General features: G+C 40.1%; 1 protein-coding gene across 2 annotated transcripts; it reads left to right on the forward strand.

Annotated features, from left to right (window-relative positions):
• The first annotated feature begins 420 nt into the window (after window positions 1–420).
• mapk14a (mitogen-activated protein kinase 14a) lies at window positions 421–24,184 on the forward strand. Of its 2 annotated transcripts, none has more exons than XM_017722394.2 (12): window positions 421–885; window positions 3,508–3,637; window positions 4,963–5,021; window positions 11,113–11,224; window positions 11,426–11,455; window positions 11,684–11,731; window positions 12,013–12,127; window positions 14,171–14,242; window positions 15,640–15,719; window positions 20,398–20,476; window positions 20,753–20,926; window positions 22,143–24,184. In XM_017722394.2, the coding sequence occupies exons 1-12, from the start codon at window positions 767–769 to the stop codon at window positions 22,208–22,210; spliced, it is 1,086 nt and encodes a 361-aa protein (XP_017577883.1). In that variant the 5' UTR covers window positions 421–766; the 3' UTR covers window positions 22,211–24,184. The 2 variants fall into 2 exon arrangements, with proteins under 2 accessions (XP_017577883.1, XP_017577884.1); XM_017722395.2 differs by lacking the exon at window positions 15,640–15,719 and adding an exon at window positions 16,734–16,813.
• The last annotated feature ends 1,236 nt before the right edge of the window (window positions 24,185–25,420 follow it).

The following is a 25,420-nucleotide window of genomic DNA, read 5'->3' on the forward strand; positions in this document are numbered from 1 at the left end:
GCATTCAAAAAGCCTGGGCTGAAACACACCTTATAACTTCAACATAGAGGGGCGGGGCTAAACTCCTGTGGCAGAAAGGGCAGATATATGTAAATACATTGTTTTTTTTTTTTGTGTGCCATCATAAAAGAGTACATTTAAAACAGATTATCTTTGCAGTTTAGTGGCTTAGTTTCTGTTTGTGGATTACATAAGGCAGTTTTAAAGTTTTAATGTTTACAGATTACACAATCTTTTTTTTTTTTTTTTTTTTAAGGGAGGGATATGCGGTTTTCCGTGATACGGGCCCTTTAATCCAGAGCTTTTTATACGCATAAGAGCCTTGATTATATATAAATAAATAAATGAATGGACGTCCGCGAGTTGATGTCCTGCGTTTAGAGTTGCAGCAGTCATCTCCGTGTCCTCGCGAGATTTGGGGGGTAGCAGCGGTTCGCAGGGAAGTGAGCGCAGCGGCAGGAAAGGCGTGTTGGAGGGAGAGCGAGAGAAGATCACAGCGCGGTGGAGCCGAACTCGCCCGAGCTGCTGAACTCCAGGGCGCTTTGAGCCGCGGGCATGAGCTCAACTTTTAGATCAAGGCGCTGACTTTAGCACGTCGTCCTGCTCCGCGAGTTACCGCCGCTCTTCGCCCACCTTTCTCCGGTTTCTGCTGCGCGGAGCGGCGCGGCGCGGCGCGGCGCGGCGGGTGAAGCGGGCTGGGCGGCGCGGTGAGGCGGGCTGAGGAAAGCAGAAGTGTGCGCTCGCCTGGGGGCTTTGCTCTGCAAGAATGTCGCAGAAAGAAAGACCCACGTTTTATCGACAGGAGGTGAATAAGACGATATGGGAGGTGCCGCTGCGTTACCAGACCCTGTCTCCGGTCGGCTCGGGCGCCTACGGATCCGTGTGGTAACGACTTTCCCTGTTTTTCTTCTCAAGGGCGCAGAGTTCACTCCATTCATTCCCGCAGGCCCGAGTGGGGAGCTGCTCTTGCCGCCTAGCCAGCTGGCTAATTCGGCTAGCAGGCGGACGGGGAGAGCTAGCGAGTTTATTCTTACTGGTACTGAACGCTGAGCGAAGTGGACAGTGGACGCCAAGTTTCCTGTCTGTGCTTTTCAGCTGTTGACCAGCTCATTAGTGCAAACAGCGCTTTCAGGTCAGCCCCGCTGGCTGGAGGTTTAGGCTCGAGACTCAGCGCAGCAACCTGGGCGCTTAAGCTCAGCTCATAAGTTTAGAGGCAGACTGTGGTTATAACCTCATAACGTGCAGCATCACGCAGGTAATCCTTCTTTAAACCCTGCGCCGTGATCTCGGGACTTGTCTCATCACGCTGGTGAAGCCGCCTCGTGAGTCATATGAACTGGCCCTTTCATATCAGGCTGCTTCGGTTTGATGTGACCTCGCTGAGCAGCGCTGACCAGGTGTCCTATAGTCACCACTAGAATTAACAGCCGCTCGAGCTTTGCTGTTGTGCACTCTTAGTGATTGGAGTAAACTTGATTTGTGAGCCCAAATTGGGAAACTTTGATGTAGAGACTACCTATAACTAAAGCTGCACTTCCCAAATTTGCTTCCTCTTCGTTTCAGAGACCCATATTACTGTCTTTTAGATGTTATCCTGTTATCCACAAAGGGTGAGTACTGTTCCCTGTCTGGTTCGAGAAGGCGATGAATAAACCGCCTCATTACATTTTGGGGTTAACTGTTAATTTGAGGACGTGAGCAGGATTCTTGCTGGACGTGGTCACTCGCTGATGCTGGCCTCACGGCGGGGTGTTTGCTGGTAAGGTCTGATGCGGGTCTTTAATGAAAATGGACGTGTGTTGTTTGTTTGAACACCACAACTCATTTACTAAGTGACTCCGCTTCCCCAGGCAGACAGATTGTGTTATGGGCACCAGTGAAGAACGCGAGGAACACGGTGCTAGGCAACAGTGTCACCTGGCTTATATTTCATGAGCCCTCATATCACCCACCATTATCTGTGCGTAACTGGATCTGAGAAGAAAAGATTGGGTCGGGTTTGGAGTACCTTGCTTTTTGTGTGACAGCCGAGGCCTTTAAGCTCTGAGGTTTAGTTAATAGGGGTCACGGAAAGATTTGAGGCCTAATTAGATGTAGCAGGAACTACCAAGTGTCTTCCATTGAGGTTTAGCTTCATGACAGCCTAAATCCTTTTGCCCTTTCATTCATTTGAATGCCTTTCGTTGTAGAATCAGAATCACTTTTTGTGGCACTTGCACACACAAGGAATTTGTCTGGGTGCAGTTGCGTTTGTACGTAAATGGAAAATACAGAAGTATGGTAAACAAATAGACGTGCCGCCACAAGGGGTACCACCATCTGGAGACCACCCTTTATGTATTTATGTAATTTATTATGTTATTGGGCGATTATATATACAGCTGCCCTTCTGTACTACAGAGGAGCAAATCGAAGATTTTTTTTAACTGATGTTTAAGAAAGTAAGATGTAGACAGAATGGACCTCAACACCCATGCACGATCTGGCAGACCACCGAAACTCGGAGATAAAAGACATGAGAGAAATGCTTCATGAGTCTAATTGATGCTTTCAATAAAACTTTAGCTTCAGATCTTGGGGGGGGGGGGGGATCCCCAGATGTTTCTGTCCATGCTTTCGCTGTGAGATGCCATGTCGTTGCTGTGGGATTAGGATGAAATGTTGTTTAGAGGTCAAGAGGCCAGTACTGAGAAAAAGGGTTGGGGTTAGAAAGCCGCTGGTGTTGTCAGAACCAAGAGCCTAGACCTCAACCTCAGTGAATGTGTTTGGGGTTACTTTGATTATGAGAAGCAGAAAATATAACCAGACTTTGGAAGTGTGAACAAACAACCCTGCAGATTTCTTTGAAAAACCAAAAAGAAAGAAAGCAGTAATAAAGGGTGGACAGTCGCTTTTGAGTCATTTTTATGAAATATATTTGTTGCGTTTTTCTCTGACAATGAAAAACACGACCTATTAAAGTGGCTTTTTGACTGGAAATGAAATAAAGGAAGGATGGTGTTTCCCTTTTGCACAGTACTGCAGTATATGATTGAAGCAAGTGCGAACATGCCAGGCTTCTGTTAAGCTGCTGCATGTTACTCACTAAAATACCAGGATGGAAACCAAAAGGGACCATAACAAATGTAGCATCTACAGATGACTTACAAATGCTGTTATAAAGACGTGTGTAAGCCTCTTACTATTCAAGGCGGCGCTTAAAGTAATACTTAAAATATGCTTGCATAATCTTACCTAAATCCCTAAATATGGCCGTGTTCACCTTTAGAGAAGTGAGAGTTTAGAGGGTAGAACTCATGATGAACTGAATCTACTGAGGCAAAACAATTTGGCACTCTGCATCGAGGTTAACGCGTTTTATTTAGAATGTATTGAAATGCGTAGTAACCTTACTTATGTGTGACCACTGAAGCAGGAAAAGTGCAGCTCTTTCAGTGAATTTGTCAAGCAGAATAAAACATTTAGCAGGAAATATGACCGTCATCATTTCTCTTGTTGTTTTTGCAGCTCAGCACTTGATGAGAAGACGGGTCTGAAGGTTGCTGTGAAAAAACTCTCAAGGCCGTTTCAGTCCATCATCCACGCCAAAAGGACGTACAGAGAATTACGGCTTCTCAAACACATGAAGCATGAAAACGTAAGTGTGGGCGCTGACTTAACCAGGCTGGTGTCCTGCGTTCGGAAGCCTGCTCAGATTTTTAGAGATCTGTTTTTTTTACTCTCTGCTTTGTTTCCTTTTCTTGTTTTAACTTCTGCTTCTCCCTCATGCCTTTGTGTTGTGAAACATTTGAAGAACCTGCTTTCAAGAAGCAAGCTTGGTGCAGCGTGTCTTGAGTAATCTCACGCTCATGATCAACAGAAAGACGATAATTTGAGCAACCTGTAAATTGGATGCGTAATCAACTGAAAGAAAGCCAGTGAGAGCTGTGATGCTCTGAAAACGTCTGAAGTTGTGAAAAAGAAAAGCCGTAGTCGGGTGGGGGGGAGAACTTATATCAGAATACATTTTAAAGTCTTGTCTAACTGTACATGAGTAATTCTAGCATTTTTGCTTGGACCAAGAAAAATTCACGTGTTGTATTTCCAGCACATATGAAATGATCAAAGAATATAGAGCTCATAACAGATGCCGCTTTGTTTGCAGTCCAAACCACCCTTAAGTACAAGTTATTCATTTTTAGGAGGTATTTGTCAGGACATCACATAGAAGATAATCCACCTGCCAAAACAATCAAAAAGGAAATAAACTAAAACGGTCACCATCAGATAAACAGTGCTGAAAACCTCAGATGTTTCTGTCTATCCTTCCACTTTGAGACAACAGCTCGGCGCCATGGGTCTGAAAGGATGTGTAGGAAACGGACAAAAAGGAAGGCATTTTGCAAATCAAAGCTACTGGTTTCCTCAAAACAGTTGAATTACCACCCCAGAGTCCTATACGTGAAGCAGAAAATGCAGCCGGCTTCTGAGACTCAACTGTGAAGGTGTAGAAAGTATGTCTGCAAACTGAAAGCAATCTCCCCACCAGAAAAACACACGGTGTCATGTTTCAGTGCATATTTTAAATGATCAAAGAATATAGAAGGTGCTTAAAATAGATGTGCTGTTGTTTTCGCAACCATGCTGTTGCTGACCTTTCCCTACAGGGCTGTGCAAAAGTCAGAGACCTCCCTTCATTTATTCAATTTCCAGTCAAAATCACCATTATGTCCAAGTTATTCATTATCCAGGAGGCATTTCTCACGAGATTATCACGAAAGATAATCCACCTGCCACAGGAGAAAGTCAAAATGACATGCATGTTCTTCTCATTTTCCTGACACTGAAAAACGAACTTACTCAAAACTATTTTGAATGACAATAAAATCGGTTTCTGACTTTTTCACAGTACTGTAAATGTTTTAAGCCACACACTTTAGTGGTTGCAGGAGCGAGACATGTAAGTTTGTTTGTCTTTTACAGGTGATAGGCCTGGTGGATGCTTTCACACCTGCCACCAGTCTGAAGAAGTTTAATGATGTGTGAGTGAGGCTTTCTCTCATTTCCAGCTGTCAGTCCTTTATTTGCTCCCGAGTCATTAAAAGATAACAATTAACTTAAATGAAATTCCAGAGAGACGCCTGATGGAACCTGCACAAACTGTTCTTTGTGCTGTTCCTTTGGTTTTGTCATGTTGACACACAAGGAATCATTACTGTGCGTCCATGTCACAGCGTTAGATGTTTTAACATAATACACACACAGTTCTCAGGTCTCCTGTGCAGAGTTATGGAATGCATTGTGTAGAAATGGTCTTTCCAAATAACGTCTCAAGAAATTCCTCTGATGAATCTCTTGTTGTCTTTAGTTGAGCTGAGATTGCAGTGGCGGATAGTTTTGTATTCTGCTGAAGATTGAAAAGTTTAGCACTTGAGCCTAGTGAGTAGTGGGCATTGTCGCTCTGGAAGGTGAAGCGGTGGCTTGGAATAGGAAAGACTTTGGGATGAAACATGAGTTAAAGATTTGAAACGGGGCAGTATTTTAAATACTCGCCCGACAGGCATAAAATAACTTTCACATTTACCCTTCAACATTTTGTTATATATTTTCCAAAATGTTAAATTCAGTAAATGAACAGTAATCAAGCACTAAAATGTGCAGAAGTGTGTTCTCTGTAGAGGATGTGAACCCATTTTCTAATCAATTAAACATATTATAAAAAAAGTAATTAAGTATAATTTTAGTATAATTTTAAAATGTGCCCAAACTTTTGCATATGACTGCGTTAATGCTCACTGGACATAAAAGTACAGTAACAACACATGCTATGCTAAACAGACAGATCATGGTTTTATTTCATGATATTCACTTAAAAGGTACTTTAATAAAACTGACATGCAGAAGCTCTTCATGGTAAAGTTTGACTGGAGGAACAAAGGAGCTCCTTCATCTTTACGTCCAACAGTCTGGCATCAGCAGCCACTCAGTGAAATTTATAGACCACTAAAATACAGAAGTGAATGCGTTTCTATTTTGTGGACAGACGGCAGTTTTGCCTTTGGTCTCCCTTTTCATGTGACTCGAGGCGTCCTCTACATTTATTTGTCCTACTTGACGTTCACTGAGGCGGTTAGAATCCAACAAAGCACAGCATGATGCTTTAATTAGTAGTGACTAAAATTAAGTTAAAAGTTCATTGAAAATGCTTAATGTACATTTAAATCATTTTAGGTTATTATCCTGATGTAGAGCACCCAAATAAGTAATACAGTTACATGAAATATGACGTTATCACCAAATGTAATATCAGTAATCTGTCCAAATTGTGGCTGTAGAAACGCTTGTCCCAGAGCGTATTTAGCAGGGAAACTGTAGCAGCAGCCTGGTTAGGTCTATTTCCACTCTGGCTTTTTAAGAAGACAGTAATTGTACTTGGATACCAGAATTACTCTAATTTGAAGCGCCATAATTATGATTGGGTTTTGTGTGTATTGTTGAAACTGGTCAGGATCCACACCTGTGTTGAAACATGTGCTTTCATATCATTTGCATCTGTCATTTATACAAACCGAAGCTGTTTGTCAGTTACCTTTGGTATTTATAGATTAGGTGTGGTCCCATGTACTAAATGAGCAGTGTAACTCTGCTTGACTGCTGATTGTTAAACTATAAACCAAGGCCCAGTCCCATTACTTCTTTTTACCCCTACCCCTTGTTTTCGAGTGGCACCCTAACCCTTTCTTTGGTGGTACAAAGCTGAAGTCGGCTATACACCAACTTCTCGTTTGAATTTTTCCGTTCCACCTTAAATAGTGCAGCAGTTACGTTCAGGTGTCAGAACCGTTGCACTATTTAAGGAGGAACGTGAAAGCTAGCTAACTACTGAGACGTTAGAAATGAAATGAAATGAAATGAACCTTTATTGTCATTACACATTGTACTTGTACATTTGCGCAGCGAAGTTGGTTTACAGCCCCCCCCCTCCCCTCTTGGTGCAATAGAAAAGTTTAAATATAAAATAGAAAAGTTTTAAAATATAAACGAATGAAATAACAGATTAGAGCTACGGTTAACTACACAGGCGTAAGCATAAATCAACTAAGCTCTATTTTTATGCTTGTGATGAAGAAAATGACTCTAATACATTGAAACAACATTAAGATAATATAATGATTATCGTCATTTTTAACAGAAAATACAGTTGTGGGTTTCACTGGTCGCTCGCGCAAACGTCTTGGTTTTAATTTTCTCTCATGACTCTGTTTGTGTGCCTCTGAAGAACCTCGGTTTGGAGAGCCATGTAGCCCTAGCACTTCGACCTACTCCTCTGTACCGACAAAAATTGGGACACGCTAACCCTAAACGTGAACATGCAAAACAGAGGGGGAAGGGTTAAGTGGAAGGGGCGAGGGGTGGAGGCTGGAGGTTTGTGTTGTGCTGCTGCTCCAGATTACCGCTCAGGTATGGACTGAGGTCTTTCAGGTTATTCTGGGCCTCGGTGGCCTTGTGGCCTAGAACTCACAGTTCCTGTCTCAGCCCGCTCTCTAATCCGCAATCATCCCTGTGCCTTTACCCTGCCAGCCCCAATATCAGTGAAGGCTAAGACGTGCAGTCATATGCACAACATGTTTAACCAGGGGTGCCCGAACTTTTGCATGTTTTGTTGTTTATTTTTAGCTCGGAGAAAGTAAACGTCCTCTACAGAGAGCACACGCCTGCACACGTTACTGCAAAATTACTGTTTGTTTGCTGAATTTTACTGGAGTGAAATGTAAGACATGAATTTGTGGCATGTGCAGTCGTTATAGCACATTTTATATATTATATATTTTTTTCCAACATGTTAAACTGAATTTACAACCCTACAGTTTACAGGACACATGTCCTGTTTAAGCTTGTTCCCTGGAGTGGATGTTCTCTTACTTTCACTTCATCGAAACGTAAGTTGACCCGGGTGTTTAAACATTTGCATATGACCAGATCTGCTTCTCATTACCGATATTAAGCACTGTTTAAACACTGAATCTTTGTTTTCTTGCTAAACTGTAAGGACCAAACAATTAAATATTAAGTAAAAAATAAAACCTAAATTGCTCTCTGTGTGTTGCAGTTATGAGATAAATTTGCAAGCTTTTTTTGTGAAATATGTATTTTTAATTAGTGCTTAGTTGGACAGTGTACAGATTATGAAAAGAAAAGTTGAGGAAAAACCACACATTTATCTTAAAATTAGTTTCTTAAAAAAAACATTGTCAGTAGCGTGATTAATACATTTATACAGGATGCAATACTGTATAACAGACTAAGAGCACTAGTAGTGTCTAATAAATAATTTACTAAAAATACTGTAACAAATCTTCACAGTTTTATTCAACATTTTACAAACTGCTGCACTGTCCATTAGAAAAGGATAAAGATTCTGTGTTTGTGATGAAAGTTGAGCTGTTGGTTAATGTTTCTTTAAATACTGATGAGATCAGTGATGTGCTGCACGCACATATGCTTTTCTGATTATATCAACAATGATACAATTTTGTCAGATTGCCCACTCTATTAATATTAGCAGCAGCAGCAATATTTAATGATTACGATAAAAATGATATTTTTTTTATATAGCACATTTCACACACACACACACACACACACACACACACACACACACACACACACACACATATATATATATATATATATATATATATATATATATATATATATATATATATGTATATATATATATGTATATGTGTGTGTGTGTGTGTGTGTGTGTGTGTGTGTGTGTGTGTGTGTGTGTGTGTATATAAACAGAGCAGATCAGATCAAAGTGCTTCAATATGCAGTTGTATGCAAAGGTTTGTGTGTCCTGGTCAAATTACATAATGGGGGGGGGGGGATGTGTGGGGCAAATGTCATGTTAAAATTAGTTTCATGTAGAGGATTTGTTTCCTTATTTTCCCTTAAAAATCAACAAAATGTGGTTTGATTGAGGGTGTTCACACTTCTGCATATGGCTGGAGAGCATTACATTTACTTGTTTCAGATGTGTATATCATTTAATATTCATAAAATGTTACATCACCAGAAGTATTACCAAAACAGCTTGAACAAAATTCTTTTCTGAAATTCATTTGGATGGATATTATGGTATTTGAACCAAGTCAGTTCAGTCCATTACGTTCTCACCAGTGGAAAACAAAACATACGATTAAAAGACTGTGATCTGGAAACCACAGTAACAAAGGAGGGTGAGCCTGTGGAGCGCAGTGGACGGCTACAGTGGACGGCTGGGCTGCAGTAGACGGCTGCAGTAGAGCGCTGTATAAAGACCTGTTGTTTAAGAGTCTGTTATCCAGGCGTGCTCGGTCTTGCTCACAGTTCAGGTAGTAGGAACAAGGCCAAATGTGCCTGGGCTGAACACATGAGCTCCACATGAAAAGACTCAGAAGTGACAGGAGTGCCTGAGCCGGCCAGCTGGACCGGTGTCATCAGTGTTACTGGGTAAGACAGGTCAGGAAAGGGCCAGAATGTCACTGCTGGTGTGCGTGTAGTGTCTGCTGTAGCCAAAAATATAGCTCCCCTCTCTGAATGAAGGGCATCCACTGCTAGCCCCCCCTCTGCTAACTTTGTCTGCACAGGAAAAACAAGATGATTTCCTAAAGGCCACAGGTTCTAGTACCAGTTAAGCGTGAATACATACATACCGTATGCATAAGTCAGAGACAGTGCTTGGAGTTAGTTCATTTCCAGTCAAAACAGCAGTTAAGTACAAGTTATTCATTGTTCAGCGTCAGGAGAAAAAGCAGGAAACATAACATTCCCATAACGGAATTACACAGAAGCTTCCAACATGGAGTTTCATGTCAAATGTGTCAGTATTTAATGTGTCCACTCTTTACCTTCATGCTTTCTGCTGACACACAAGTCTTCATTTCTGCCCATCTTAAAAACAACATCCTTCCGCTGTGAGAAAACTCCGTGCTGTGGGTTTGAAAGGATGTGTAGCTGTCAAGAAGCCGTAATATACGTAATCGTTAGGTCTTCTGTGTAAATTTGTTAATTAATTAATTAATTAATTAATTATTTTCCAGATGTTGAAAAATGAATAATTTGTACTGAATGATAATATTGAAATGAAAAATAAATTAGGGGTTTATTAGAAAGTATTGGCTGAAATGACCGTTTAAAGAGTGCTGGATATTTCAGATATAGATAAATTCAGTTATACCACCTTTTTTATACCGGTTATAAACTGTCTCATTCAGATGTGTTACGCAAATATTAAAGCTGTAGCTAAAATATCCTAATCTTACAAAATGAAGAGACACGTTCTGGGTGAGCTGAGAGTTTTCTACATTTTGATTTGACGTCCACTGTAGACGTCCTGAAGGCTGATGTGTGTTGTGATGCTGTTTAAAGGCTTGCTTGCCGATAAGACGATGTGTGTCTGTGTGTCCACTGCGCGTGTAATGTTAGATGCTTTCGTGTGTGGGTGTGTATTGCGTGTGCTTGTGGGCGGAGTTGAGTGGAGTTTTGCTTGTGGATGTGTATGTAGGAGAAGTCTTGGCTTATTGTGCCTGTGTGTGTTTGTGGAGGGAGTGGAGAATCTCTCTCCAGGGTTAATCTGGACTTACTTTAAGCTGTTCTCTGTAGTGCAACAGAGGCCCTGTTCAGCATAATACCAGTGGCTCCATGCATGTGTCCAAGTGTGCCGTGCTAGCCATTGGCTTTAGGTCTGTAAACAACAGAACCCGAGTTCGGAGTGACCAGGAGGCGATTGCAGTGGCTAATGTTGCACTGCGTCGTAATTAAGTGATCAGGCAGTAGTTTCAGGGCAAGAGGCTTTGTAAGGCCGTAGCCTTGACGATACCAGCTGCTGAGTCATGCTTCTCCTAGAAAAGTGTTCCGCCACATCAGGAGAGCGTTAGGTTTTTTAAGCTTTCTGATTTTAGTTGCGTGCGAGGTCCGGTGTTCATTTTAAATGCTGTTTGATGCCGTTTGCTTCAGACACCCATTCTTTTATATTTGTTTGCACACATTTTTATGGCTTTATGTGAGTGTAGGAGGGTTCTTTAACTACCCTCTCTGGGATGAAAGGTCCAAATCCTGATCTCTGATCTGTGCTGTGACTGGCAGGTATTTCGTGACACATCTAATGGGTGCTGACCTCAACAACATAGTGAAGTGTCAGAAGCTGACTGATGACCATGTGCAGTTCCTTATTTACCAGATCCTTCGAGGACTCAAGGTAAAGTATTACACAGAATATAGTCTGTCAAAGACTGAATAAACACTTTTCCTACCTAGAAATGTCTCCAGAACTGTAGTTTACTGTGAAATTAGTCTTATAAGGTATTTTTGGTTCATGTTCTAATTTATTTAAGATGTTAAAAAAAATGTTTTTCAAAATTTGTTCTCAGTTATGCTTTTGTTTCTCTTTGATTTGCAGTACATCCATTCAGCAGACATCATTCACAGAGTGAGTGTTCAATTGATTGAACTTCTGGCGATATATTGATGTTGATTAATTGTGTGATATCCTATTGTTTGTATAAAAAAGATATCTCATTTATCATTCCACTAATGTTGATTTGCCTCATGTGATTTGTGTGGTGTACTTTTGACAAATTAATTCTTTTTAAAGAAGAAAAAAAACCACTAAAATGAAATGCCTGTAAGATTCAGGTTATTTCCTATTTATTTTCAGGACCTCAAACCCAGTAATTTAGCTGTGAATGAAGATTGTGAACTTAAGGTAAGCCAGTTTGTTAGTAAGCTTTTTGGGAACATCCACTCAGTAGGGCTCATAATTTGATCAGAATATTCAGATGAAGTTGCTGAGCTCTGGTCATGTTGTAATACAATTTACAGTTATATTTTGTTCATATTTTGCTGTGGAATTGGTTGATAATGGTAGTTATTACATTTAATGTGGCTATTTTGTATTGTTTTAATGTGTGAAAGTGGAGTTTGTGTTTCTTCTCAAGCCTAAACATATTTTAATACTGTAATGCTGCTGGTCTTTTCTTTTATCAGATCCTTGACTTTGGCTTGGCACGGCACACGGACGATGAGATGACGGGATATGTGGCCACCAGGTGGTATCGCGCTCCAGAGATCATGCTCAACTGGATGCACTACAACATGACAGGTAAGAAAGGCTTGTCTAGCTGGGATGTAAAACGGAGAAACTAAGGCCAGTGGGTTCTGAAGTAAATGTATCCATGTGTAATGACCGTGTCGAACTAACCATGTGATGCGTATAGCTGTGTGTGTGTGTGTGTGTGTGTGTGTGTGTGTGTATACCCCCCCCCTTACTTAAGGACTTTTTAAGGTGGATGTTAATATTTCCGCATGACGTAATTGTTGAGATGTGAAGTCATTTAGAGTGGTTTGATAACTCTGCTTGCAGTACAACACAAATATTAAATTTTTATTATAATCCAAAAAGCCACAAAACATTCAACTGAATGTCATAGCTTTTCTTCTCCTGTTTACTCGTAATGCTTTGCAGCAGACCACACATTGCCGAATGTGGGAACGATGGGCCGTTGCTTTCCTCAGACTGTAACACTGGGTTAAAATTCATCTCAGACACACGTGCTCACCTGTCTGCTGTGGTAATTCTTATGTTAGGTGCACCCTTCACTCTGAAGGACATTTGACTTTAAGACTGCAGTTGAATTTGTAGGAAAGTTTGTGAGAGTTTTATAAAGACTGCCTGTTAGGAATATTCAGAGAAAAATCTAATGAATGCAGTTTTCCCCTTAATCTGAATATGGATGAAGAGTTAAGTCATACTGACGTACAAGGAATGGAACGGAACGCAAAGTGACATGTTATAGGATACAGTGGTGTCTGGAAAAATACTTGAACGTGTGCCCTGTGATCATAAACACGTTAATGTTGATATGATCATATTTGCATCCTGCGCACGGCATTCTTATAACGATGCACGCCTTTTCAGGTTTGATGGTCAAGATTGGTTTAGCTCAGAGAACTTTTTTAGTGCCTGCCTTCTTACAAAACAAACCCCAAAAATTACAACCACTTTTATTTCTTTTGATTTATAAAAATTCCAGTCAGTTGAGTGTAAATGCGTCTATAACGGAAGCCCTGCCCGTTCCCCGCCTGCTTTACTCTAATAGGATGCACCCAGATGCCTAGTATTGATCATTGACAGTAGTTCCCATTAATAAAAAAAAAAAAAAAGAGTTGTATTGACAGTACAAGTTTAAATTAGATTTTTTTTTTGTCAAATATATTGTATGTATTTGCATATATTGTGTTTCAGCATTTTATATGTATTTAAACATCTTTATGACATACGAGTATGTACAGATATGGTAAATGGAAAGTAAAGAAGCAACAGGGACACACATTTAAGTGAGGGAAATGGATTTAAAGATGTGATTAGTCTGGTTGTTTTTAGAGTTTTAGATATACATAAACTCGATTGTACTTGTACCACAACTCAGTTAATTACAAAGCTTCCCAACACACAGGAGTGATTTTACTTGCTGTATTTACTTCTTTTGTACTCTGTTTTGAGTTACGCTACTAGATTATGTTGAAACGTCTACCTCCCTCACACACTACTTGATTGACTCTCCAAACTCCAGATTCAGCCAGACTGAGAATCAGGGCTAAAATGGGTGGTATAGTGGAACCATAGCTTTATTTCTTCAGAGCTTGATTCAGTATGATGCAGTGATGTCGTGATAGATTCTTAATTAAAAAAAGAGCACCTGAAAACAAACTAATACATTCATGTTTCCATTTTCAATTCATTAGAGGGAGAAGCGGCTTAGAGGATGGGTGGATGGATGGGTGGATGGATGGGTGGATGGATGGATGGGTGGATGGGTGGATGGATGGATGGATGGATGGATGGATGGAGTATTTAATGCTCGAAGCTCAAATTAACATTAGCCACAAGCTAAGTTGCTAGTCACAATACAGCAATACAATACATTGTGATATCGTTTGATAAAATACAATATTTTGTATTGTTGCATTTGTACTGTTAGGTGGACCCAAGCTTCCCTTACTTGTTAGCAACATTACCCTTACAGCTCCAGTGCAAAACTAAAGCTCTTTGATCTCCACGTGTCTTGGCTGATTGGTTATGTCTGTTTAATTGGCATCGCTTTAATGTGCTGCTGATGCTTTATCATCTGGCTTTATTTTGCAGTGGACATTTGGTCGGTTGGCTGCATTATGGCCGAGTTGCTGACGGGGAGGACGCTCTTCCCTGGCACTGACCGTATCCTTCAGTTGACATGTTAAGCACATGCAATCTTTGCTCTAATGTTTCAGGTCCTCAGTTGAGAAAGCACTTGGCTTGTTTGAGCCTCGCATGCTGGCTTGTGTCTGTATAGATGTCATGAATTTTTAACACACCAGTATAACCTTCAACATATTGGAGTGCTCTTTCTCTCTTACTCCCTTCGTGCTAAGTGTATGTTGGATTAGAGTAGAAAGTTCCTCACACTGTGCTTTTTCCCTCCTCTATTATTCCAGCCTCACCGCAAGCAGTGCTAATAAGGAAATGTGATCCACACTTCTGAGAAAAGCTACAAGCAGCCTTGTGAGGAATGCTTTGCCCCTCTCTCTGCCCTTTTGCTCTCTTCCCCTCCCCTCGTCTGTCTCATGCTCCTCCTCTGACTGCAACCTAATGATTTAAAGCTCCTTTTTTCCATTTCAGCACATCGTATTTTCATCCCACAGATGCACACGTTTGGCTCAGAGACTCAACTGCTTGGTTTTTCTTAATGCCACTGGCACTAAGCTCCGCTTCAAGCCCATCACCTGTGCTACATCGGTGGGCTTGTTTTTCGCTGTGGGCAGGTTTTTCGCTCTGAAAGTATGAGGCCTCTTCTGTTTTTACCTTGCAAGGCTCTCAGGGCTTTCCACAGATATGGCCAACAGATATTATACATTATCACGGCTGTGCGAAAAGTATGAATTTGGCAGTGTAGAATATTTACATTCTCATGTGCAATACATATATATCAGCACGTTGATGCTTGGTTCTGTTTTTGTGGTTTTTTTTTGCAGGTTTTATTTACTTTTACAGAGGGATGCACAATTTGGGGAAAAATGCTAGTGTAGCAGTAAAATTTGCAAGATTGTAGTGCTAAATCAAAAATGTTGGTTTTTTTTTTTTTAAAAGACTGCCCTGCATTATTTTGCCAGTTTAAAATATTGATAATGTTATTATTGATTGATATGGCTGTCATTAGTCAAGATGCTTTCAGCATGCAGTATAGAAAAAAGTGCAATATTGCATGAAAAATTTGCAGTAATGATTAACATTGATATACTGGGCAGCTTTACTTTATCATGCACACTTTGATTTCTGCAAACTTGCCCTTCATTCAACCAACACCTGAACACTGAACATATGTTATGCTTCTTTCAGTGATCAAGTCTAAAATGCCATCAGAATGAAATGCCCCAGATTACATTGCAGTGTTCAGACTGCAGATAGTGTTTTCATCTGACAGCAACATTATGTAGCTTCAGGCTAAGCCTGTAAAATCCTGTTCTAGGAAATGCCGTGCCAGTGATGACGGCTGCATTGCGCTGGAGCCTGTAGTACTCTGAGCTGTGGCTGCAGCCTCTGCTTTGCCACTTTTTTCCTTTATATTCCAATGGTAGACATTGACCAGCTGAAACTGATAATGCTTCTTGTTGGAACTCCAGGACCCGAGCTGTTGATGAAAGTCTCCTCAGACTCTGTGAGTGTAATGTTTGGGAGATGTTTTCCTTTTGTGCTTATTCAAACGCGCCGATGCTCTGTGCTCTTCCTGGCCTGCGTGTTGATTTTTGAATCTCACCAACAATCAGCCTCTTTTTGCAGCATGCTTTCACATTGTGGAATAATCTGTTGTGTGTATTGGACAGTAGCTGTGCATAGCCTTCTGTATTCTCCTATCAGGATTTACCTAGTGGCTGGTATGTAATCCATAATAACTAGAGGACATAAAACACCCGCTCGCTCACTGACCCAACCACCAACTCGCACACCTTCCCACCCGCTCGTCAGCTCAACTCACCATCTTGACTCGCCAACTCGCCCGTCCACCCGCCACCCAACCCCACCCACTCTCCCCGACCAGCTCTCTCTCGCTCTCACTCTCTCTCTCGCTCTCTCTCTATCGCTCTCTCTCTCTCGTCCACCCACTCACTGACTCACCAACCCCCCCACCCACCTAAGCACTCAGTCGCTCATGTTTAGCAGGCTGAAAATGTTCCATGGGGGGTGCCATTGGCATTCAAATATCTTTTGATCCTTCGCATCAGTGGCGCTGTGTGTCCTGGCTCTAAACGATCTTAATAGGAAAATGAAGGAGGCTCTGTATGAAGCATACTGTGTATTACTGTGTGACATGCCTTGTTCAAGATGCAGAACAAATTTTGGTCATTGTTTGAATATAATGGATTAAATGTTCATTTTAAATTGATTGTTTGATTGAAATGGCTTTAGGTGCTGGTGCTAGCTGTGTTTTCTCTGGGACTGACCACAAATTCGTAATTTCAACTGCACATCTTTTTCTAAAGTGTTCCTTTCTCTAGTGCCATGTCCATAGTTTGCATGCCAAAACCTGTGTTGCTTTGTCTGTCTCCTCGCCTTTCTCTCTATTCTCTCTCTTTTCTTTGTTCCTGTTCCAAATAGAGGACAAGCAAAAGCTGGTAATTTGTAGTGAATTAGTAAATGTGTCTGTTATAAGCCCTTGACCTGGCCCTCAAAGATATAAACCAGCTACAGCAGATAATGCGGTTGACAGGAACCCCCCCTTCCTCTCTAATAAGCAGGATGCCTAGCCATGAGGTGAGCCTTCTGTAGTCTAGACCCCCATGTACAGCATCTCAGTCATGACCTACTACGATCTTCTACAGTCAGAGGTTTCTGTTATTGAAAGGGTCCGGGGTTTAAGACTCTCTGACCATTGACAGTATGTACTGGACCCAGTCATCCTGCAGACCAGCTCAGGTCAATTTTGTTTTTTTCTGATCGGCTTCTTGTGTGGTGGATAGCAGGAATGTGTGAGACTGCAGGTGCCTTAATGATGCAGTCCAGCATGCTGTCTGAACTTGCCAAACTGTTTATACAACCCCAATTCCAGTGAATTCGGGACGTTGTGTAAAACATAAAAACAGAATACGATGATTTTCAAATCCTTTTCAACCTATAATCAACTGAATCCACTACAAAGACGAGATATTTAATGTTCAAACGGATAAACTTTATTGTTTTTTGCAAATATTCACTCATTTTGAATTTGATGCCTGCAACATGTTCCAAAGAAGTTGGGACAGGGGCAACAAAAGACTGGGAAAGTTGAGGAATGCTCAAAAAACACCTGTTTGGAACATTCCACAGGTGAACAGGTTCATTGGAAACAGGTGAGGGTCATGATTGGATATAAAGGGAGCATCCCTGAAAGGCTCAGTCGTTCACAAGCGAGGACGGGCGAGGTTCACCACTTAGTGAACAACTGCGTGAGCAAACAGTCCAACAGTTTAAGAACAACGTTTCTCAACGTTGGAATTTAGGGATTTCATCATCTACAGTCCATAATATCAACAAAAGATTCAGAGAATCTGGAGAAATCTCTGCAGGTAAACGGCGAGGCAGAAAACCAGCACTGAATGCCCGTGACCTTCGACCCCTCAGGTAGCACTGCATTAAAAACCCACATCATTCTGTAACGGATATTCCCACATGGGCTCAGGAACACTTCAGAAAACCACTGTCAGTGAACTCAGTTCGTCGCTCCATCTACAAGTGCAAGTTAAAACTCTGCCATGCAAAGCGAAGCCACATATCAACACCACCCAGAAACGCCGCCGGCTTCTCTGGGCCGAGCTCATCTGAGATGGTCTGACGCAGAGTGGAAAAGTGTCCTGTGGTCTGACGCGTCCACATTTCACACTGTTTCTGGAAATCATGGACGTCGTGTCCTCCGGGCCAAAGAGGAAAAGGACTGTCCGGATTGTTTTCAGCGCAAAGTTCAAAAGCCAGCATCTCTGATGGTGTGGGGGGGTGTTAGTGCCCATGGCAGGGGTAACCTGCACATCTGTGAAGGCCCCATTAATGCTGAAAGGTACATACAGGTTTTGGAGGAACATCTGCTGCCATCCAAGCAGCGTCTTTTTCAGGGACGTCCTGCTTATTTCAGCAAGACGATGCCGAGCCACATTCTGCACGTGTTACAACAGCGTGGCTTCGTAGTAAAAGAGTGCGGGTACTAGACTGGCCTGCCTGCAGTCCAGACCGTCTCCCATTGAAAATGTGTGGCGCGTTATGAAGCCCAAAATACGACAGCGGAGCCCCCGGACTGCTGAGCAACTGAAGCTGTACATCAAGCAGGAATGGGAAAGAATTCCACCTACAAAGCTTCAACAATCAGTGTCCTCAGTTCCCAAACGCTTATTGAGTGTTAAAGGAAAGGTGATGTAACACAGTGGGAAACACGCCCCTGTCCCAACTTCTCTGGAACGTGTTGCAGGCATCAAATTCAAAATGAGTGAACATTAAATATCTCGTATTTGTAGTGGATTCAAGTGAATATAGGTTAAAGATTTGCAAATCATCGTATTCTGTATCTATTTATGTTTTACACAACGTCCCAACTTCACTGGAATTGGGGTTGTAGAAGCTGCCCAGCAAAAACTGGTGACTGTTAAAGAGAAAGTAAATCACAACTATTCAGCACCACAGTACAATTTCACAACATACAGTTTCAGTTACTATCTCCTCCATCATTCGTCGTTTGTGTTAAATATGTTGTAGAATTAGAGAACAAGACAACACAGTGAACACAAACAGCTTCAACTGAAAATCTGAAGTATTATATTAATCTTTATAAAATAAAGCATAATTATAATAACAATAGTAAATATGAAATTATTATTATTATTATTAATAATAATAATAATATTATTATTGTTACTATTATTATTAATATGATTATATTAGTTGTATGTTGGTGTCTTCATGAAATTGATCATTGAAGCAGCAGCTGGGGCAAAAGTCAAATGTATACATTTCCTTTAGATGTAGTTGATTCACCAAGCCGTGTTTGGTTTTGTGCTAGAGTTATGACGCTAGTGTGGCAAGAGGGGAAGATGGCAAACCATTAGCGTCATACAGACTGCATGCCTGAGTCATCACTTTTCAAACACCACATCAAGTTGTTGGGTAATCTCGAAGAGACTTGCTTATGTAGTGCTGGCAGTGACATACTTCTGTCCATTTTTATAGATGACAGCACGTCATGCGGTGTCAGAAACCACATGAGAAGTGTTTAAGATTCAGGTCAACACAGTTTTCAGCAAGTCTGTAATATTTAGATATTTAGTTATTTGGAGGTTATAAGCTGCAGTTACTGGTTAGCTACCTTTTGCCTTATGCCTTGTCTGAACAATAAGTGATACGAATAAGCAACAGAAAAATCCAGAACATTAGAATAAATATAATAATTATAATCCAAGCTGCCTACACAAGCTGTGAGTGATGCAGTACAAAAGTCCCCATTTCTGTTTTTGCTCTATTATCCACTTCAAAATGAAAGAGGAGAAACGTGAAGTGGAAAAAAGGAGGGATCACGGTGACCCTTTTAGTAAATATTAGGCTGTAATATTAGAAAAGAAACCAAATAAAAACATTTATTACTTAGTTATTATTCACAACTGCACTTTAAGATTTTAGTTTTTAATTAAAAGAATTAGCCTAACTGAAATTATGAGGGAGGGAAAGATGAAAAACTGTGTATGTAATACACAATAACCACTGAAATAATGTGCATTACGGCGTATTTTCTCCTTACTCTGTCTTTCTGTGATTGGTCTCGTTCTGAATCTGTGGTGTTTCTTGACTAATGATTTGTGTTAAACTGCCTGCGAAACCTGCTGCTTTCTAAGAAGAGTTGTCTGCATTAATTGTGCAGTAATGCCAACTAACAATCTATTTTCCAGTTCACAGCTTGCAATTAATGTGTCTAATGATGCACAAGTTGATCAAAGCAGCATTTATGGTGCCACGCTTTTATGAAACTCGTGTATAGTTACATATGATTTAAAGCTGAAAGTCAGACTTCATCTGTTAGAACTTGTGTAGCTCATAGTTTATGATGAACTATCAAAGATGGCTTTTACCCAGAGACAGGAAAATGAGCCTTTTTAGATATCCTGTTACTCCATTATCCTGGTCTCTTCTTAGTGTCTTACCTCTGTTTGCATAATCTCTTACGTTTAGTACAACCTTCTGTTTTGTTTAATCAATTTTAAAAATCCCAGTGGAAGTAGGAAATGCCTTAAATGGGATTGTCTTTGTGTAAATCCTCTGATTAAGTCCATTGCTCATCCTTTAAATGTCTACTTGGCTTACTAGTCACCCATTTCTCTCTGCAGGCCAGGAATTACATTAATTCCATGCCACAGATGCCTAAAAGGAATTTTGCGGATGTATTTATTGGCGCCAATCCTCAAGGTAAGAGAAACAATTTTTAAGCTCAAAGCAGTGGTAGTTTGGTCTCATAATGATTTATAGAGCTATTTATTGTTTTCTAACATACAGTATGCATGGTGGTCATACCTGTATGAGTATTACTGTCTACTGTACACAGCTCATAAACAGATTGCGTTGATATTACTGACACTGTGGCATCTCAAAGACTGTACTTTCGCGATCATAACTCATACATACATTTTCCTTGTTGGTATATAGCTGGAATGTTGGTTGATGGGGGTCTCTGTGCTGTTACAGCTGTAGATCTCCTTGAGAAAATGCTGGTTTTAGACACAGATAAGCGAATAACTGCTGCGGAGGCCTTGGCCCACCCATACTTTGCCCAGTACCACGATCCAGATGACGAACCAGAAGCAGAGCCCTACGACCAGAGCTTTGAGAGTCGAGAGCTGGACATTGAGGAGTGGAAACGTGAGTACAGATCTGGAGCCTATGATTTATGTTGAGATGCAGTATTAATTTTCCAGCTGTAAAGTTTGACAGAATGTATCGAACTGTGTTTGACTGTGTTTGACTGTGTTGAGCTTCAATGGGAGTCACATGTGAAACGTTGATTGCTCTGCCTTTTTGTAGATAAGATTTACAAGACGGAGTTTGCGTTTAATGTTTGAAGAAGAACTGCGCTAAAGCAAAATAATCAAAATAATGCTTAATTTTTATTTTCTTTAAAGAACATTGTCTTTAATTAATCAGTACACTTTATGTACTGATGTTAATGGATTGATTGAAACAGTTTATTCAATGTGGAAATACTTGTTAGTTGCAGTCCTAAAAACAGCATTTGTGAGAGATGACGACGTAAATTGTGGTCTGACTGATTTATTGATGGGATACTAGTATTGGCTGCTATCAGTCATATATGATTTTACAGCTAGACCTTTTTGGTGCTGATACAAAAACATTTATCAGATATAAAAGCAGGCTCTACCTGGATTAGCATTACAGAGAAATATCAAATTTGTCTGTAGGGTTACAAATGCAGTAAAATGAACTGGTAAATTAGCTCTTCCAAGACTACAATAAATACATAAACAAATATCACTTTGAAATATTGGTCAAATATAGACATCTGCCTGATAATGCAATCTATATATCTCCCGATACCAATATGATTCGGATATCATTGTGCAATCATTGGCAAAACGCCAGCATTGTTCAAATAAAACCATATTTATCTAAGCCTACCACTTAGTGTGAAAAACCTGTTTGTGTTTCACAGAAATTAAAAACCCTGTTTTATGGTGAGAACTAATGAATTGAAATCGAAAACTAAGAAAAATAAAAAGTAATTATTAATTAATTATTATTATTAATTAAGAATTATTCATTAATAATTATTTGGTCATTAAAACCAAAACTACAAAGAGTTACGGGTGACACTTATTTTATGATGTTTTATTGAGTTTCTCTCTAACTAATATAAACCTTATATTTACCAATATTATTGATTATTGGAATTTCTAGCCACTTTAAACCTGTATCAGACACAGTTGGGCCGTGCTGTAAATAGATGCTCTTTGAAATGGCATCACATTATCTATGTGTAAATTGATGACATGTTTCTTTGGAATTAAGTAAGTTCATTTGCATTCCAAGCTCTAATGGTTGATTCTTCATTTCTGCACAGGTTTGACGTATGAGGAGGTGATCAGCTTTGAGCCACCGATTTTTGATGGAGATGAAATGGAATCATGAGGCCCCTGTAAGACTGGAGCATAATTTCAGCCCAGTCCTTTGCAGTTAACACTGTCATTTCTGCAGTTCTTCTTTTACCGACCGAAAGTATGATTTTAAAGTGCCTGCCACTTTACTTTCTTTGTCTTGCTCTTTTTTAAATTGTATTTTTTTATGTATATAACTGTTGTCTGATGAATTAGGAAGCAAAAAAAGACATTAGGACAAAAGGGACACGTTTAACAGGATTTTTATATGAGGAACCTCTCGTGGAGTTGAGTAGCATTTGTGTTAAACCATTGTTATGTTTCCATCCACTCCCCAGGCAAATTTCATGCTAATATCAAATATGCACAAAAACGTTCACATGGCAATAAAGCTTGCTGCTACATCATACTGTACGAGCCCAGGATTGGGAGCATCACAACGGAATAACATTGGGTAAAAAATTCTTGTGTAAAATGATTATTGGCATTTCCTTCAGAGATACCAGCAAGCAAACCGTTGGCTGTGCAGTGCTGTGATGAATTCAGAGATCACTTTAGTTTCCATTCAAAATGTTATTAATTTACAGTAAGTTATTCATTTTTTGGCATTGCTTTTCAGTTTTTCGAAGAACTCTGCAGGAATGTTTATCCACACCTCCAAAGTTCAGTCTGAGAAGTTGTAAGGTCTGGACTCGAGTCGCCAGTCTGTTGTTTTTTAATTAGCATCCTTTTCTCAATAACGGCTTCTTGACAGCTGCGCATCCTTTTAGACCTGTAGCACCGAGTTGTCTTCTCACAGTGGAAGGATGGACAGAAGCACATTGTCAGATCTGTGGCAGGAGTGGAGCTTGATTTTCTTTTGTTCTGCGAGGTTTTATGTGGTTGGAGTCCCATTTTCTGCCCCATCTTTTAACCATTTGTAGAACTCCAGTTTGGAAACTTTCTTTTTTATATTATAATTTTTAATTTTTTCTTTAAATACTATTTTATTTTTTTCTTATTTTCCTTTTATTTTCCCTGTCCCCATGCAAGTGGATCACTTTATGTAATCTCAGAAATATCTGCTGAAAAATGAATAACTTGTCTGTGGCTGTTTAGACTAGAATTCAACTGTGTGAATGGTAGTCTCTGACTTACTGTACAATACTGCAGGCTCTTGCAATGAAACCGATGCAAAGCTGTATCTGACATTAACTTGACCAAAATCTAAACAAATGACCGTAACTTGCTCATTTATTATATTCATATTACAACAAGGCAAGGCAAATATTCCCACATCAAGTGTGCAATTTGACATGTGGTGACTTGGATGGTAAGATTAAGATTCAAGTTGTAACCTTAGCTGAATTTGGTTTTAACAGCACAAGGTTTCCCAATGTTGTAGATCTAATGTTCAATTTTACTGCCTGCTTGATTGTAAAATTAGGCATTTACATCTGTGACACATGAAGCTGCACGCTTGTTTGGTTCCACTGAGTAATGGATCATGTGCAGTATCTTTATTGTGTCCTACAATCAGAAACGTTCACATTCAAAGCAGATTATCTGGACTGTAGAGCATTAGACCCTGCATGCTGCAGTATAACTCCCATTCAAGGCCAGAGACAAAATAATAATTTCAGACCGTGGCGTACGGTTGAACTGGACACCGACAGATACTCCACATGTTTTGGCAACAGTGATAAGTTTAGGCCTCCTGTAAATACCAGTTCTAGCCATATAGTGTTTTCTTTACACCATTTCTTTCTGTTTTATGTTGTGTTCATCACTCAACGCTGTGTGTAAGAGCGACGAAGAGAGAACATGAGCACATGATGTGAATGGGATTGTTTTTAAGCTGACAGTAGAGAAATTAAATGAATGTCAATATCGTCCCGGTGTGAAATATTTATATTCTGCTGAGTTGATATGAACTGGCGTGGCTGCTTCTGTCTGCTTTATTTCCGATATCACACTGTAGAGAATATAATCAAATACACATTGTTTATTAAAGAAAATATTTTTCAGAGCTGTGGTGTTCGTTTTTTTCCCAAGTAGAATTGACCGCAGCGACCTCAGTCATTCATAGTGAACACGGGGTAATGAAAGTCAGACTTCAGCTGTAGTGTTTATTGTAGGCACCTTTGTATTAAAATGTATTAAAGGGCTCCTATCATGAAAAATGAATCTTTGAAATTTTATTCTTTATTTTAAAAGTTTGTTGTAGTTGGTAAACATTGTTAAAGTTTAGATAAAGAATGTAGTATTCACTCTTCACTCCTTATGGACCATAGGCTGGCTGTTTGACATTAAAACAAACAAAAACCCACTTTGATATTAATCTGCCTGTCCTGTCTGCAGTGGGTTAGCTGTGTTTCCATGTGTGCAGCCAATCAGAAAATAGTGGCAAAATATTACATTATTTTCTAGGTAAAAAATAAGCCAACGCATCCTCCACATTGAATAGATGTTAAAATTGCATTTTCCTGCAAATGTAATTCACATTTTTTATTTGATGAGTTTAACATATGAACTTAAATGAAAAAATATGCCATTACTTTTGCACAGGCCACAATTTATTGATCCCAAAAGGTAAAATTCAGCGAATAAACAGTAACTGTGCATAAAAACACAGTCGTGTGTTCCCTGTAGAAGATTTATTTTTACTTTAGGATTAACAACGTATTATTCATCTGAGTGTCTTCACGCTGATCGGATGCCCTGTGACAAGGAGCTAAACTACTGTGGGCTGAATAGGCGGGTATATGTAAATTAGCTTTCGTGGCAACGCGTGTGACATCACAAAAACAGACTACATCAGTCTCAAAGGCAAAGTAACAAAACAGTACATTCAAATACATAAAACGCTGGAAGATCATGTAAAACTGAATTACTCCATTTTTTTCTAACCTCAACAGAACACAAACTTCTTGAGGGGACAACAGGGAGGAACATAAAATATCACTGTTAATCAGAGCCGGACGAAGCACACAGATCATGTACTGGAGTTAAAGTCGAGACCCCCAAGGTAAAATATTCCTCCAGTAAAAGTAGAAGTTCCTCCCTTCAGACCTCCACTGGAGTAAAAGTACTAAAGTATTTCCCTTCAAATGTACTTAAGTATAAAGTAAAAGTACTAAAAGAGGAATTCTGGCTCTGATGTCCTGTTATCATTTTTATAACCAGACTGGCTTCATGAACTCATTTCAGGTGAAAGTCCTCCAGCGTCTCTCTTGGTAAACCAGTCTTTTAATAGAACGTCATT

The sequence above is a fragment of the Pygocentrus nattereri genome, chromosome 28 (assembly GCF_015220715.1).
Source record: "Pygocentrus nattereri isolate fPygNat1 chromosome 28, fPygNat1.pri, whole genome shotgun sequence".
Classification (NCBI taxonomy): domain Eukaryota; kingdom Metazoa; phylum Chordata; class Actinopteri; order Characiformes; family Serrasalmidae; genus Pygocentrus; species Pygocentrus nattereri.

Excerpts from the sequence above, each read along its gene's own strand:
- mapk14a (XM_017722394.2), top strand. The coding sequence starts at position 767 with ATGTCGCAGAAAGAAAGACCCACGTTTTATCGACAGGAGGTGAATAAG. Across the intron at positions 11,225-11,425 it reads AGATCCTTCGAGGACTCAAG|TACATCCATTCAGCAGACAT; the intron begins GTAAAGTATTAC and ends TTTGATTTGCAG. Across the intron at positions 15,720-20,397 it reads TGAAAGTCTCCTCAGACTCT|GCCAGGAATTACATTAATTC; the intron begins GTGAGTGTAATG and ends TTCTCTCTGCAG.